The sequence below is a fragment of the Chenopodium quinoa genome, unplaced genomic scaffold (assembly GCF_001683475.1).
Source record: "Chenopodium quinoa cultivar QQ74 unplaced genomic scaffold, ASM168347v1, whole genome shotgun sequence".
NCBI classification, from domain to species: Eukaryota; Viridiplantae; Streptophyta; class Magnoliopsida; order Caryophyllales; family Amaranthaceae; genus Chenopodium; species Chenopodium quinoa.
Window position 1 is genome coordinate 3,501,837 of NW_018743697.1, and position 15,534 is coordinate 3,517,370.

The window sequence follows — 15,534 nt, forward strand, 5'->3', positions numbered from 1 at the left end:
TTGGAAAAGAGGAGAAAATAAGCTAAAATATATAATTAACAATGTCTAATAAATAACACTAAATAATGTTATAGAAACACAGCATACATGTATGGTCACATAGGGAATTTCAAGCACTAGAAAACCATAACCTATATAAAAGTAAAGCACAGGTGCCAACACTAACAAACCAAAAGTGGCGGTAGCACATCCATTTACCAAGAAACTGAACCCCATCTACAACTATAAAACGGACAAGCAAACAATTATAAATCTACCAATTTAAACCTTTTGCATACATTGGACATTAGCAAAGCATAAGAGGTAAGGCCAGGCTCAAGAGAGTTCTTCATCTTCGTGAACCACGAGGCTTCTCAATTCCACCCCAAGCAGCAGATCCTGATCCATAGTGAGGAGCCTTCTCAGCAGCACCCTACAAGACAATTAGAAATTACAAAACTAGAAAAATAACCTCAACAGGTTGCAGTCCACAAAAAATGACTCCTACCATATGAGAACCATAGGGATCTCCATAATGACCAGGATAACCGGCATCAGAACTGCCAAGTTTCATCCCATAAGTTGCACCTTGAAAATGACAAGCCAAGGAGATTGTATCAGAAGCCAGCAATAGGAAAAATAGAAAAAAGAAAAAAAGAAAAAGAAACATGATAGCCCACATTAGACTTTTACACACTCTATACAATTGATGGCTACTAACGACCTATGCAGCTCATAAAAAGAGTCCATAAGCCTTAAGTGCAAGATTACAAAGAAATGGAAACATAACAAACAGGTCCTAAAAATCTGCGGAATAAAATCATTTTTTTTTTTTCTCATGCTGAAAGATTTTGCTCATAATCTTCATTGAAATGATAAACTAGAAACAAATGACAGTTTACAATGCCATACGAATTGAGCCTTCCACTTCCACAACAGCGAGTGAGTTGCTTTACTTAAAAAAAAAAAAAAACAAAAACAAAAACAAAACAGTACTTAAAGCTTAAATTAGTACCACCAGCCCAAGGTCTGCCATTACTGCTCGTGAGTTCTGCCCGCAACTTTTCAACTTCACGTGCCATGGAGATCATATTATTCTCCATTGCTTGCTTTTGTTCATGCAGCGCAATCTTAGCCTTCTTTTCATAGTCGATGGCCGTCCTGTAAATCAAGAAACAAAGATTCAAATTGGCAATAGACATAGAGCTTACATTACATATGCCTCTGAATACATAAACAAAAAGGAGAATAACAGGCTACAAACCTTGCACGCATGAGTTCCTGCTGCATGCCATCGATTTCAGCTCTTAGATGTGGAATTTGCTGATTCTCCGATTGTAACTTAGCCAAATCCTTTGAAAACGACTGAACTTGCCCAACCAATTCTTGGCGAATCTTTTCCAATTTCTGAACTTCCGTGCGCATGTGCGTAGCATCCTTCTTAAATGACTCAGCTGCACGAAGATCAGCCTCTAGCTTCATACCTTTATCAATTAGCTCTCTTGAACGAGCATCATGCTCCCCACGAATGTCAGAAATAGCAAGATTCATTCTATGAATATCCTCCCTAGCTGCATTCAACTCTCGCTGCAATGCAACCCGGTCATCAGCAAGCCTCCTGTTATCCTCCAAAAGCTTATGCATCTCACCGCGCTGTATTTCAATCTCTTCCTCCAAGACAGCAGGGTGAAAAGGTGGAGGTCTCGGCATAGGACCTCCCCGAACAATGTGTCCTCCTGGGGGTAACCGCGCCTATCATTAAACTCATCACGCGGTCCACGATTCCTCCCCGACATTATCACACCCTTTACTTCATAATTCCATCAAACAAAGAAATAGAAACAATATAATCAATACAAACATTTTGACCAACTCCAAATTTCAGCAGAATTTACCCTACTGTTGTTTCAGTTTAATACATACACACATTACACAGTCAAGTTTCTTACATCAAAATACAGTAAATCAAATTCTACCCAACTTTAACAAAAAAAAATAAAAGATAAACCAAAAATAAACGACAATTTCCAAAAAAAAAAAAAAAAAAAAAAAAAAAAAAAAATCTTCAAGAACAACAATAAAACCCTAATCGACAAAAGCAGGAAATGCGGGTTATACAGTCTGCATCAAAATTAAATTTAAACGAACTAACCCAGAAAATAAAAAATTACAATAGTTAAATTAATTCCACAATAATTAATTAGAAACCAGTAAATTACACAATCTAAATTCGCTAAATAAAAAAATTTAAAAAAAAAAAAAAAAACAATGCTAAAAATTAATTGAATGAAATTCCGGAAAAATAAATAAACAGTTTAAAGAGGATGAAGAGATTATATAAGGAATAATACCTTAGAATTTGAAAATGGTGGAAATAGTAGTAGTTAGTCGTAAATTCAGATGAATTTCCCAGAAAAATTATTCAAGGAGAATCGAAAGGGGAAGTTTATGGCGTTTTTGAGGTGCACACAGAAACTTTGCAGCAGATTCTGCGCAAACGGTGTCGTATTAGTCCCTCAAATTAGTTTTTGGGTCAACTTAGGCAACTTATTTATTTTTGTATGGGCTCGTACAAATGGAACCATTTGGGTCTAGTTGTGTAGCATTGGGCTAAAACACTAACGCAACTACTACCACCAGTCCACCACCATTAGTCTCTCATCCGTTTTTTTTTTTTTTTTTTTTTTTTTGAAGGATAGTCCCTCATCCGTTAAGGCCATATTTTGTCACTTACGTAGTATAAAGGTTCCAGGCTTGTTCACTTCAGCTTAATTTCATTTCAGTTCAGTTCAGTTTTTAGCTCTTAATTTCCTTCTCTCGTAAAAAATTCATTTCAGCTCTATTCAGTTCAGCTCAGCTCGGCTCCAATCAGTTCTGCTTAGCTCCAATCAGTTCAGTTCAGATCAGTTCAGTCCAACTCATTTCAGTAAATGTGAACAGACCCTTAGTCCATAATGAAGATTTGTTAAAGCATGGTTTATCATTAGCTAAAGTGGTAGCCTTTTTCTTGCCTTGATCGATCATATATATAAATCGTTCTAATAATAAGTATTACCTTGTTTTGTTTACTCACTCTATAATACGAAGTATATGTTTGTTATAGAATTGGAGTAACATTGAGAATGTTGCTTTTATAGTGACATCGCTTATTTTTCAATGATAAGTTGTTCATTAACATCAACATAATTCAAATTTCCACCCTATGAAAACAAATACAAAGTACTATTGTTAACACTTTAAACTTAGCTAGACGTAGATACAATTTTCTTCTATATACCATATTTTTTAACATATTAACATAAGAAAACAAAAATTATGATACAAATGACATATTTCGTACAAAGATACCAAATCTCTATGGATAACTATTAACCCACTACCCTTCCTAAAATAATAAAGATAAAAAAGAAATAAATTAGAAGTATATATTTATAGAAGGACAAATTTGACAGGCGAGTGAAGGCCAGGCACACGTGTGCAACTGCAGGAAAATTTGTTTGGTTGCATGATGATCATCTAAAATAGCGTTGATTGCATAAGAGTGAGGAAAAAAGTTGGCATTGAAAGAGTCCATGATTGTTAGGACATCAGGACATGTACCCTTAAAATTAAGGGTCTCTTCTCCTTTTGACCCAAACTGGCATTCCCTTTTTCATTCTTACTGTTGGAAAATGGACTATGGAATCATCCTCAGCCTCCCATCTGCATGCATATCAACATACAAATTATACGGAGTTTATAATTCAACTCAAAATATCGGAGTTGTTACGTATTTATTCACGTGATCAATAAGATAAAGATTGATAAGTTATTAAAGTGGTTGGATGGTGTCTATATAACAATTTATAGAATAACTTTTTGAACAATTGGTTTCATCACAACTTTTAATGGTATATACTAGCTAAGTGTCTCATATCGGGTATGTATTAACAGGATGAATGAAGGCAAACATATACATAGAATTTTCTACAAATTGTTATGTCTTAGGACTAAGGTGCATAAGTTAAAAGAAAATAAAGTTGAAGATGATACTGTTTATGTTACCTGAATCGTGTAACAAAATGATGGAGAAAAATGGAGGCTTCCAATCTAGCTAAATCTAACCCAGGGCAAAGTCGTTGTCCGCCACCAAAAGGGGTGAAGCTACTACTATTTGTATCTTTGTTCTGTGAAAATAAAGAACATGAGCTTAGTAATTAATAGTAACAAACTATATCGCTAGAAATTTGCAAAAGAGTTGAAACCTATGTTACTCGGACTCTTCATTTCACTTCACGTACCCGTGTCGGACCCTTGACACTCAGTCATGGACACGACACCCGCACACTTCACTTTCAGTTTAAAATCATGGAATTTTTCACAGAATAGCAGAGTCGGACGCTTGAACATGTACCGTGTTGGACATGGGTGCCCGAGTCCAAGTAACATAGGTTGAAACTAATCAAATTTACCTGCCATCTCCATGGGTTGAATTGATAAGGCGTGTCATAAAGATCTTCATCAAGGTGAACTGATCTAAGATATGTAAGTACACACGATCCCTTTGGTATCAAATAACCCTTTATCTCTACATCTTTCATTGCTTTTCTCATTAATCCTGTGATTATATTTCCCATTCTCAAAGTTTCTGTGATTACCTGCACGTACAAAAACTACTCATAAGCTACAATTTTTTCCAATTATTGAAACATCATATCCATTACTAGATTGAGAAGCGAACATTAAATTAAATTATTATCCCTAATTAAATACCACTACACCAACTCCCCCTATTACAATATCGTCTAGTTACTAGAGAGAATCCCCGTCCCCAACAAACAAACTTACCATTTGTGTGAAAGGCAGAGAAAGGTAATCACTCCAAATCATGGGCTCCCCTAGCTCTAACTTCATTCTATGCACTTTCATATTCTCCTCCTGTAAATTAATAATAATCCAATTGTCACAATTTGGAAATTAAAACTCTGTAAAGTATACAATAAAATATAAAAATACATGAAAAGTAATCTTACAGTCAATTTATGGAGGATTAATGGAGAATCTGATAAGTATTTTATAGCAAGAGTAATTAGAAGTGGGACAGAATCTTCCCCTGGTATCATCATATCAATCATATTATCAGACATTAAATCATCTGTTAATTGTCCACTTTGGTCACTTAATAGAACATCTAACACATCATTTGGGTCTGCTCCTCCTGGGACCATATTATTCCTTTTACTCACTATTATTTTCTTCACTACCTTCACCATTTCTTTCTTTGCCTGAAAATATTAAAAATTTATTATGACTAGTAATCAATAATAATGCTAACGGAAAATAATAAGTTATAGTAGCATTAGTGTACGACATGTCACATGTTCAAATAATGTACTTGTGGCTCATTCGGACCATTTAAAAAAATACCTGTAATGACCGGTAAAGTTGAGTTCCAGGCAAGTTAATTGGCAAAGACATTAGCCCTGAAACAAACTCTTGAAACTGCTTTTTTAAGAGCTGCATTTCCTTCCCTGGATCCAGACTAATCAATGCTTTTACCAGCACTTGAAAAGCAATCTGACAATCATCAAACATAATAATTTATTAGCAGTGACTCCTACAAATAATAAGCAAACAAAACTTACAAGTTACAGCTATGATAAGTTAATAGTACTATGTAATCACTTTATTGTTTCTTTTCTAACCAAAATTAGTCACTAATTACCTTTGGAAAAATAACCAATTTTTAACTTGAGTCTTTTTTTACTATCACAACCATTTTTTTAGTTTTAAGATAACAAACTATGTATATACATGAAACTCTGAGCCAAGGTGAGGTATGAGGTTCAGATATACGCAATCTTATCAATATGATTGCATAGAGGTTCATTAAATCGCGTAAACAGTTAAATTAAATTAGAAGTGAGAAAGAGGCCGGGAGGCGACTCACTTGTTTGGCTTCATCTTGGATGAAAATAGGGGAGTGAATATTATCATCCCATCTATCCATAGCTTGTTGGACATAACTCTGCATGTCTTTAGTGACTTGAGCTTTAAGATGTGATGATTTGAAGAAGGAACCAAGAAGTCCATGAATTCTTCTTTGTAAACTTCCATTAATTAAAAGAATTGAAGACTTTCCCATTAATTCTGTTAATGATTTTGGATAAGATGGTACAAACAGTTTTGCATCACTTTGTAATATAAACTTGTTCACCTCTGCATCTGTTGATATTATGGTTTGTTTCCCAAATATGTGAGACTTGAACACCTTACCATACCTTGTACAACACAAAAAACCGAAAATACCCATTAAAATTAACCTCAAAGGGTATCCAAATCTCTAAAATAAATTCAAAAAAAATGCATTCAATAAATGTTAATTTGTATGACTGGTACTTACAAACGACGTCGTTTCTCCATGAAACTCTCAGGATGATCTGAATATGCACAAGAGATAAACTCCATGGTTTCGCCGAGTATTGGCCATCCATTGGTACCTAAAGGAAGTGTCGAACTAGTTGTACAACTAGTAGTTGTAGTAGTACTAGTACAAGCAGTTTTAGTAGTTGATGTTTTAGGGTGGTTTAATGATATAGTTGTAATGAATTTGAGGTTGGTGTTCCTAAGAAAATGGAAAATGTAGGAGAGAGAAAATGCAGTAGCAATGACAAAAGAAATCAAAGTCCAGATGCAGGGAATGTCCATTTTCTGGGGTTTAGGTTTAGTTGTTGCACTTTCTGCACAAGTTTAAGTGTAGCTTTATAGCAAAATAATATGGTTACATAATATTATATAACCTATAGTTTTGGTGTTTAGTAGAGGGGCCAAGTAATGAAGTACGCATAATCATATAATACTCGCGCTACTTATGAATTTGCATGGATATGCGCACGGGCGCCGAACTCATAAAAGGTGAGATCTTGATTGTGTTGTATGGTTGTGGTTGTTTAGACCGTTGATCTTTCAAATACATAATGTAATCTATATCATTCATTCTTATACATACATCCAAAGACAAAAAAAGGATATGGATATTGGTAGCTTAGATATGGAGTATCTCAAGTATACACACTAATACAACCTTTGTGCGGCACAATTAGGTTCATTAATTAAAAGTCATACGACATCTACAATAGAGATTCGACGTTAACAAATACATAAGATATTGAATCAAATAGAATTTTCCTTCATAAAAACTACGATCGTCGAGTAAATCTTACATTGCGGAGCATCTCCCGCTTATATCGCTAAAAATTACAGCCTTGTTGGAGAGACAATCTAACGATCCTTTGTAACCGTGAGGATGTTTTCCTTTTGATTCATCTGTTCGTATTCGAAAACTTGATAACTTTTTCACCAACGAAATAATTGCACGACAATCCATTAGATCTGCTACCATGGATTCAAAACTAAGAAATTTCTCCCTCGAAAAGAGGAGAAAAACCTTGTCTTTCGAAGGAGGTAGAAAACCCTTGTCTTACGAAGGAGATCGGAAACCCTTTCTTTCGAGGGAGAAAATTTCCTCCCAAAAGGAGGAAGCATTATTATAAACCTAAAAAAAACAATAAAAGGTGATTTATTAATAAAAAGGTTATTGTTTTAAAATATATATTATTGGAGGAGTTGATTTAGCGTTGTATTACCTAGGATTTACAACGACGATAGAGCAAATGCGATTTTTGATCAAATTTTTGTTGTACGTGTAACAAACGCCACACCTACCTTAAATGATACAAACACAAGAGGAAAATAAGTAAATAATGGTGTGTGTGTATAACATCTATCTATCGCACGATCCAAACAAAATTATAGAGTGAAGTGTACAATAGAATTTACCGATCACTTAAACTGGAGGAATAATAAGTAGCTAGGGTGCAAAAGGAATGAAAGCATAGGGTTAATCTTATATCTATAATTATTAATTAACATCTAGAGCATAACACCTAGAGCTAAGAGGAAGTCTTGGTCAGCATTATAATTCAGCAATGCAACAATGAAATGATATTAAAGCGGATCCAATGCTTAATTTTGTTGGGGTTTGTTTGTTTGTGTTGATTCTAGTCAAAGTGTGTTTACCTAGAACCACATAAATATATATATGTAAAGTATGTCAAATGTATATCCCTGTTTTCGTGGGTGTTTTGTTTGGTTTAACAAGAACAAACCCTTAATTTTGGTACTTTAGAATGGTCCTTCTCAACCATTGTAGATGGTCCAAATTTTATGCATTTTATAACAAGCATACAATTTTTAATTGGTAGAATAAAGAAAAGCATCCATTGGATTTTCGATATTTCCACGTTCTTAAGCTCCACAAATTTCTCGGGTAGGTAATTGATCAATTTGGATCTATACTTTTTATTGTTTTATAATTTTGTGTTGTTTGGACACATTATGTTTTGGTAGAAACAATATTCATAAAATAGATACTCCAAATAGGAGATTTTTTGGGCTAAATTATAATTTGAATTTCACTTTATTTAATCTCTCGTTTAGCACAAACTCTACTATTTTTTTTAGAAGTATCACATGCTATTTCTTACTTACATTTTTACTTTATTTACTTAGATCATTGTAGATTAAAGGTAAAAAGTTAAGGGACAAAGTTAGCTGATTAGAATATCAAAAGATGCTCATACTAAACTATTAGGATTAAATCTTGTCTACACCCCAAAAAAAACACTTTCGTATGTCAATACAATTACTTTAATTTGCCTCTTGGCTAACATTTAAGGCCATTGTTAAGCTAACACATCTAAGAAACTGCTTGCTGGTACATAGAAAAAGCTTCCCAAGTCCCAAATACAACAAGAACACTCTTTTCATTATTCTTTTTTAAAAAAATTAAAATCATGAGAAAGTATATTTGTATGTAGGAAATAAAGTATAAACGACTACTTTCCTTCACAACTTTAATGTCTTAGAAGTTTATTTTATACTTTGTATGTCGTAATAGATGGAATGAGTTCGATGATAATTGACCACGGCCCAAAAGCCTAGAACCATGATTAAGTGGAATTAAGGGCGTCCCCTCATCCCCTCGTGCGTCCATGTGATAGTTAATTGTAAACTTCGACCCCCCAACTCACACTTTCCCATCATTTCGAACAAAACAAACCTAAAATCCTCCATTCCTCCCCTAAAAATGCACATATATATATTTGTTGACAGGCCAAAGTTTGAAGAGGCTTACTTGGATAATGGAGCCCCCATCCCCATTATCTTCAATATATTATGCATTATAATATGCACTTGCACACGTATTTCCCTCGATTACTAATTATTAGTGTGGTGATCATATATCATCTATAATGCCAAAGCTTTTATTATAGGTTTAAGGGTATGTTCATATTTACTTAATTTCAGTTCAGTTTTAATCAATTTAGTTCAGTTTAGTTCAGCTCATAATTTCCCTCTCTCATAAAATATTCATTTCAACTCAAATTAGTTCAACTCCAATCAGTTCAGTTTAGTTGAGTAAATGTGAACAAACCCTATATCATTAAATGTATTAACATAAGTTCAGGTTAATTAAACGCACTCCAAGTCTCTAAGTGAAGTATTATGTGAATTTTTCTATGAAAATCACTCATTTTTTTAGTATGATAATAGTATAGTAATACTTAACAATACTACGCATGATTTTTTATTTACAAGTTTTAGGCCTTGTTCTAAAATTTTGAAGGTTTTTTGTTTTTGTTTTTTGGCTATTGCTATTGTAAAAGTTAGTTATAATTAAACACCTCATTTTGGAATGCAAATTGCACTTTGGATGTTATACATACATAAATGACAAATCAAGAATACAGTTGGGAGACGAATGTACACATACTATAAAGTAGATTAGTAGTTGCCTATAACCTTCCAAATTAAGGGTCAGAATCTTAAATAAAGATTAATGACCCTTAAGATTATTGTTCCACATAGTAGTCTAAAGGTCATCATTTAAATCAACTGGAATAAAAGAATAATATTAAGGGCTAAACTCCTCTTAAGCAAACTAAATAATTGAAAAGGCCTTCTTTTGGAGCCCCAAAATCTCTATTTTGACTATTGAAACGCGATATACAATTGTCATATATAGCTAACTGCTCATCACTTCATCTTTGCTTTGTAGGACTACCTACCTAACTTCAATTCATACAATATTAACTTTAATTTTTTTTATGGCAAATTATACTATATCATTGTTTAATGTATCATATATACATATTTTAGATATTGTAAAACCACTTGTAATCATATGTAATCATTGTATCACATTAAGATACTTCCTCTTTCATTCATTCAATTCTCTACTTTACATATGAAATAGGCGCTTAATGTATATGGTCAACTTGCTTTTAAGTTTATAATTATTTGGGCGCAAAGTATGTCATGCGCTAATTGTCACCCATATTATAATTTATGATGCGTACATTAGATTCATATATTTAGGTGTAAGGTGTAACAAATAATATTGATGTCCAAAAATAATAAACGTACATTTGAAAACAAATTTGTATATTGCATATATTAAATTCTTTCCAAAAATCAAAACTTGTATCAAATTCGAAGTATGAGTTTTTCTCAGTCCAATGATCCATATCAATGTATACAAAATGAAGTCTCAGTTACAGTTTGGCACTCGTATATACTCTGCAGTTGTCCTCGAAAGATTTTGGATTCATTCCTTGATTAGTTCATGATAGTTATTGCGTACATAAACTTTTGAACTTCAGGTTGGATTCCGTACTAACAACCAGAAAAGTGTTCCAGGCTATATTTGACAGGTGAGCTAATCAGTTTTTGGTAGTTGAGGTTATATCAGGTTCTGATAAGTTGTTCATCACAATTTCGTTTACAAAACAATCAATAAATTTAGAAAGTGGATGACGATTAATATAAAAAATTCTAAATATTTAGCCTATATGGGCGATCCAGTATTTAGAAATAGTGTATGTGCAGAAACTGCAGATTTCATCGGAGGTTAACCAATCGTCGACTGCACAATCACTCGCCCATTTCACTGGTTGACTTACAAAGCTGGATCATGCAGGAATTTTCCCGTTCTAAGAATGTAAAATGATACTAACCTTTTGTAATTGTAATTGTACATCTGTACGTCTACTTTGCTAGTTGCTGCTTCTTCATGACATTACACACTCTGTATTAGTATTACATATACAATCAACACAATCAATCTATTTCAGGTCGGTTTGCTTTGGGTCAAATCAGCTTCAAGTTACCTAAATTCATATACAGTAATGCTATATGCTTGTTTCAGTTGGTGTTGGTGATGACCACAATAAAACTTTCATCACACAGAAATTACAATTTGGTCTAGGTATAAAATATACTTGCATGATTTAGTTAACCATGAAACAATACAAGACTTGTAAATCTATTGTGCACCTTAAAGAAGCAAAAGTTTTAAACCTGGTCCTCGAAAACCAATAAAAAAAAAAATACCTGATCCTTCCAGCACCTGTTTCTGCACAAATTTTTAGATACTTGGAATGGACTTGGCTCGGATAAACTGCTTCAGGATAGCTTTTTCTTCATCGATGCGCTTCTTTTCTTCAGGGTCATTTGTCTTGATCTTCCTCTTTTCTTCTAGCATCCACTTGAACAATTCCCTTTGCTGCTGCTCAGGAATTGGTTCTCGCACTCTAGTTGCTTGTGCTGCTGGCAGACTCGCAGTAACAGCAGCAGTTGTTGGGGTTGCACTTGACGTTGAGGGTGTGGGAGTGGGAGTTGCATCAGTAGTTTCTTCCTCAACAGTTATGTCTTTCTTCTTAGTCCTCATAAACAGATAAGCTATAAGACAAACAGACAGCTATCAGAAATTAACGAATGTGATAACAAAGTAATGTGATAACAAATTATCACAAGGAGAAGTAATCACACTGAAGCAACTATAACAAACAATGCTGCAGGAGATTCTATAAAGCAGGAATCATATTGTCAACAGCAATAAGGTTATGCAATCAAAAGTCTACAGGATAAAAAAGAGAACTCAACAAACCATTGCTGACATGACAATCCTTAACAACTACAAGCAAGATTTTAGGAACAAAGGGCAGAAATTGTTCGAGCATAAATCTGAAAGCCACAAAATAAATTTTTTTTTTTTAAAAAAAACAACAACAATAATAAATGATGTGATTGGCTTTGAGAATTTCATTAACAAACTCAGAGAAAACTTTCTTTGTCATGTTAGTAAAGCAGGCATATGGAAATGTGAAATAGCATGGGAAGAATGAGGTGAAGCTTAAGAGTTTAAACAGGGAAAAATAAAGCCTCTTCCTTAGAACCCATATTTGAAGGCTTTGTAATTAAGGGAAGCACAAATTTAAAATATTTTGACCAAACGGCAAAAATCCGTCACCATTTTAGCTATTCCATGATCCAAATGGTCCGATTCTAAACTCACTGTGGATCACATTCCTACAAAGGCAGCAAAGATAATATGCATTTCTCAAGGAATATTGTGAGTTTCCCAAGGAATGCCGTTGAATATTTCTATTTTATGATTTAAAAAAAGTTAAAAACTAGTCGCATATGGCATTTCAGACTCTAGTAACATAAGGCATCTCAGAGTCTAGTAACATAAGACATCCCTGACTGAAGGCATGATAATTCAAAAAATAAATATTACATTCGTAAGCCACAAGTCATTGTTGTAGTTACTACACAATTTCCATTCACAACACAATTACCAGCTTATTATGGTATAAGCAATCAATTTTGTAAAGTTTCTCTGCTTAACACGCCAAGTACAATTCATTCTTTGTTGGTGCACAGATTCAGCGAAACACACTTACCAGTTACCACTTACCAGTTACCAGCTTAATATGGCAAAAACCACTAACTTCTCAAATTTTCCACTTGACACACTATAGCAATAAAATCATATTAAAAAAAAAAAAAAACAAATGCTAAGAAACTAGAGTATTTGCTACAGCTCAATGGAAAACAAATGCTAAATTACAACTTAGACAATTCCACAGCTAGATACTATTAGCAGTACGTTAATACAAAGTAAAGGTTAATATAGAATATAAGCAGCATGATACTGCCATAACAATGGTTTGACACCGAACCACAGCCTAAACAGGTGAAAGCAAGAATAATGATGGACATACAGTTTAGTGAGCTTAACAGCAGATAATGGGTTATATTTGTCATACAAGCAGGATGGTACACAATCATATATGCAGGCAAGATGTATGTATGATTGGACAAATTGATTGAAAAGAACAAGTGTGGCTACATCTAGTTTGACAGTAACAGACAAGGAAGTTTTTATTAATGAGTCTATTCTATATCAATCATCAGGCACCATGGTGAGTACGTATAGGACTATTATCTCCAAGGGGAATATATTAGAGATGGCCTATTAACCGGGGGCTGAAGAAAGGAGAGAGTAATTTTAGCATACACTAGCATATACGAGTAAAAGTATTGTTTTCACTTTTGAGTGAAAGCCACACTAGCCATGTGAAGGGTTTCATATTACTCGTATTAATCAAAGGAAATCATCTTCACACAAATAAGCAACAGCATTATCAGCAAATTACATCTGCAGGCCCATAAGTAACAAATACAGGAAGTCAAATTTAATCCTTCATGCTTGATCCTCCATCTTTAATCCCTTGGAATGAGGAGTCTACCTTGTTTTCTAGATTGTAATTTGTAATGCATAATCTAATCAACTAATAGCAACCTTTATTAATCGCGGTAGCAGTCCAACTCTCCAAGATCAAAGTCAGCAAGAATATTTAATTCAGATGTACTAATCACAACATTCTGATCAACAAAAACATTCTGCAAAGTAATCTCCATTCTCACACAAAACAAAATTGATTGTGCCAAACCCAAATTACTATTAAATCCTTAAACCCAAATCAAGTTCAAAATCTTTACCCCATAAATTGGCAATTCTCATCCAAACTAATTAAGACCCTAAAATCCCATCTTACAAAAATTGCATCTAAATATTACAGTTCAGTTTCCTAAACAAACAAAACAAGCAATATCACAGAAAACCCAGATGCCAAAACTCAAAATATGAACTGAAAGATAGAGAAACGAACCTCCAATAGCAACGTTGACAGACAAGATGAGAGGAATGATGAACCTATACCGCCTCAAAAAAGACTGCTTTGGAACCTCTGGAGGCTCGGAAGCTCCACCGCCATAACCACCACCCGACGAAGAAGATGATGGTGTTGCTGTTGATGATTGGGCTTCCATTGTTACTTTGGATTGCTTCAAATGAGCTGTTTTCATCAATCAAATAAATTGAGCCATTTTTATAAAATTACAAGAAGAAAAGAACAAGATTCCATCTTTGTTAGTGGGTCGCAATCACAAATCACAATCAATCACATATTTTATTGGAAAATTCAGCTAGAAATTAGACCAAGTAATAATAGAAGTGAAGAATAATAATATACCTTTCTTGGGTTTGTGAACGTATAACTTCGGAGGTTCGCTCATTTTTACTTTTTGACTGTTGGAAGAAATTTCTGGTGAGATTGAGAAATGGAAGATGAAACTATGAAAGAGGGTAGAGTTTTGTCAATTCGTAGGGGATTTTGTGGTTTTCTCAATTGGTGCTTGGTTGGGTTCGTTGTTGCTACGCCGCCCTTTGAGTAGACTTGTTGAGGATAGCCGATAGCCTATTTCATTGCACTTGTGTTGCTATGACTATGAGGCCCATCGAATGGGATGTTGTATTGTTCTAATCTTCTCTAATGGACCATGTGGCGTTGGTTTAGGGATAACTCGATGAGTCAAAGGGGGTATGCTATATGGGTCGAAGAGGTCTAGTGTTTCAGTGTCAGGTTAAATGAGATAGGGATAGAGATAATTATAAGGATAAGGATAAAACACCTTATTTAACTAATTAAAATATTTAAGAATGGAGTGGAACAAGGAATAACTTAATATTTTATGAATTGATCATTGGTGGATAATGAAAGAAGAATCAATTGGTGGTTTTGGTTTAAGTAGGATCGGGGAGGAAAAAGAACTTTTACCCTTAGTGAATGGGCAGAGGAGGAAAGGGTTGAAAAGGATATTTTGATAACTTTGACACTTATTTCAATCTTATTATCAACTCATGTCAAATAAGAAAAGTCATTTATATATCTATCACTTCTTAATCTTCTATTTTATCTTTCCAAATGTGGCATGTATGTCTATTAAGTGTGAAAGAGGGTGAAGATGAATTTCAACTTGTAACTTTATGCATTGTAATTTCTACTATAATGCATTGATGCACTTACATAGCTACATGTATCATGTGTTGAGTGTGTGTTTACTCATCGGTTTAAATATACTTTTGGCTGAATGACCTAATAACACACAAACTAACTATTTTTAGAAGAAATCATACAAGAAAAACATCTATTTCATTTTGAGGATTAGATCCATTATTTTTGCCTAAACTAGCAAAACCACTGGGTTATAATGAGAATGCAATTGCTCATGCACTCATGCATGTTGAGTTATTAAATGATGGTTTTTTTATACTACGTATTAGCCAAATTACTCTGGTTATTAGGTTGATTAAAGAAATAAGCT

General features: G+C 33.9%; 2 protein-coding genes and 1 pseudogene across 2 annotated transcripts; all 3 read right to left on the reverse strand.

The window, feature by feature from the left end:
* On the reverse strand, window positions 1-1,786 carry LOC110684297 (annotated as a pseudogene).
* Window positions 1,787-2,923: 1,137 nt separating this feature from the next.
* Window positions 2,924-6,769, reverse strand: LOC110684296 (3-epi-6-deoxocathasterone 23-monooxygenase-like). The gene is made up of 8 exons (XM_021860737.1): window positions 6,362-6,769; window positions 5,909-6,239; window positions 5,386-5,535; window positions 4,992-5,243; window positions 4,807-4,896; window positions 4,431-4,616; window positions 4,024-4,145; window positions 2,924-3,681 (listed from the first exon to the last, which is right to left on the reverse strand). Exons 1-8 carry the CDS (start codon window positions 6,664-6,666, stop codon window positions 3,588-3,590), a joined length of 1,530 nt encoding a protein of 509 aa, XP_021716429.1. The 5' UTR covers window positions 6,667-6,769; the 3' UTR covers window positions 2,924-3,587.
* A 4,376-nt stretch (window positions 6,770-11,145) lies between these two features.
* Window positions 11,146-14,628, reverse strand: LOC110684301. The gene is made up of 3 exons (XM_021860740.1): window positions 14,403-14,628; window positions 14,040-14,225; window positions 11,146-11,760 (listed from the first exon to the last, which is right to left on the reverse strand). Exons 1-3 carry the CDS (start codon window positions 14,443-14,445, stop codon window positions 11,447-11,449), a joined length of 543 nt encoding a protein of 180 aa, XP_021716432.1. The 5' UTR covers window positions 14,446-14,628; the 3' UTR covers window positions 11,146-11,446.
* Between the last annotated feature and the right edge of the window lie 906 nt (window positions 14,629-15,534).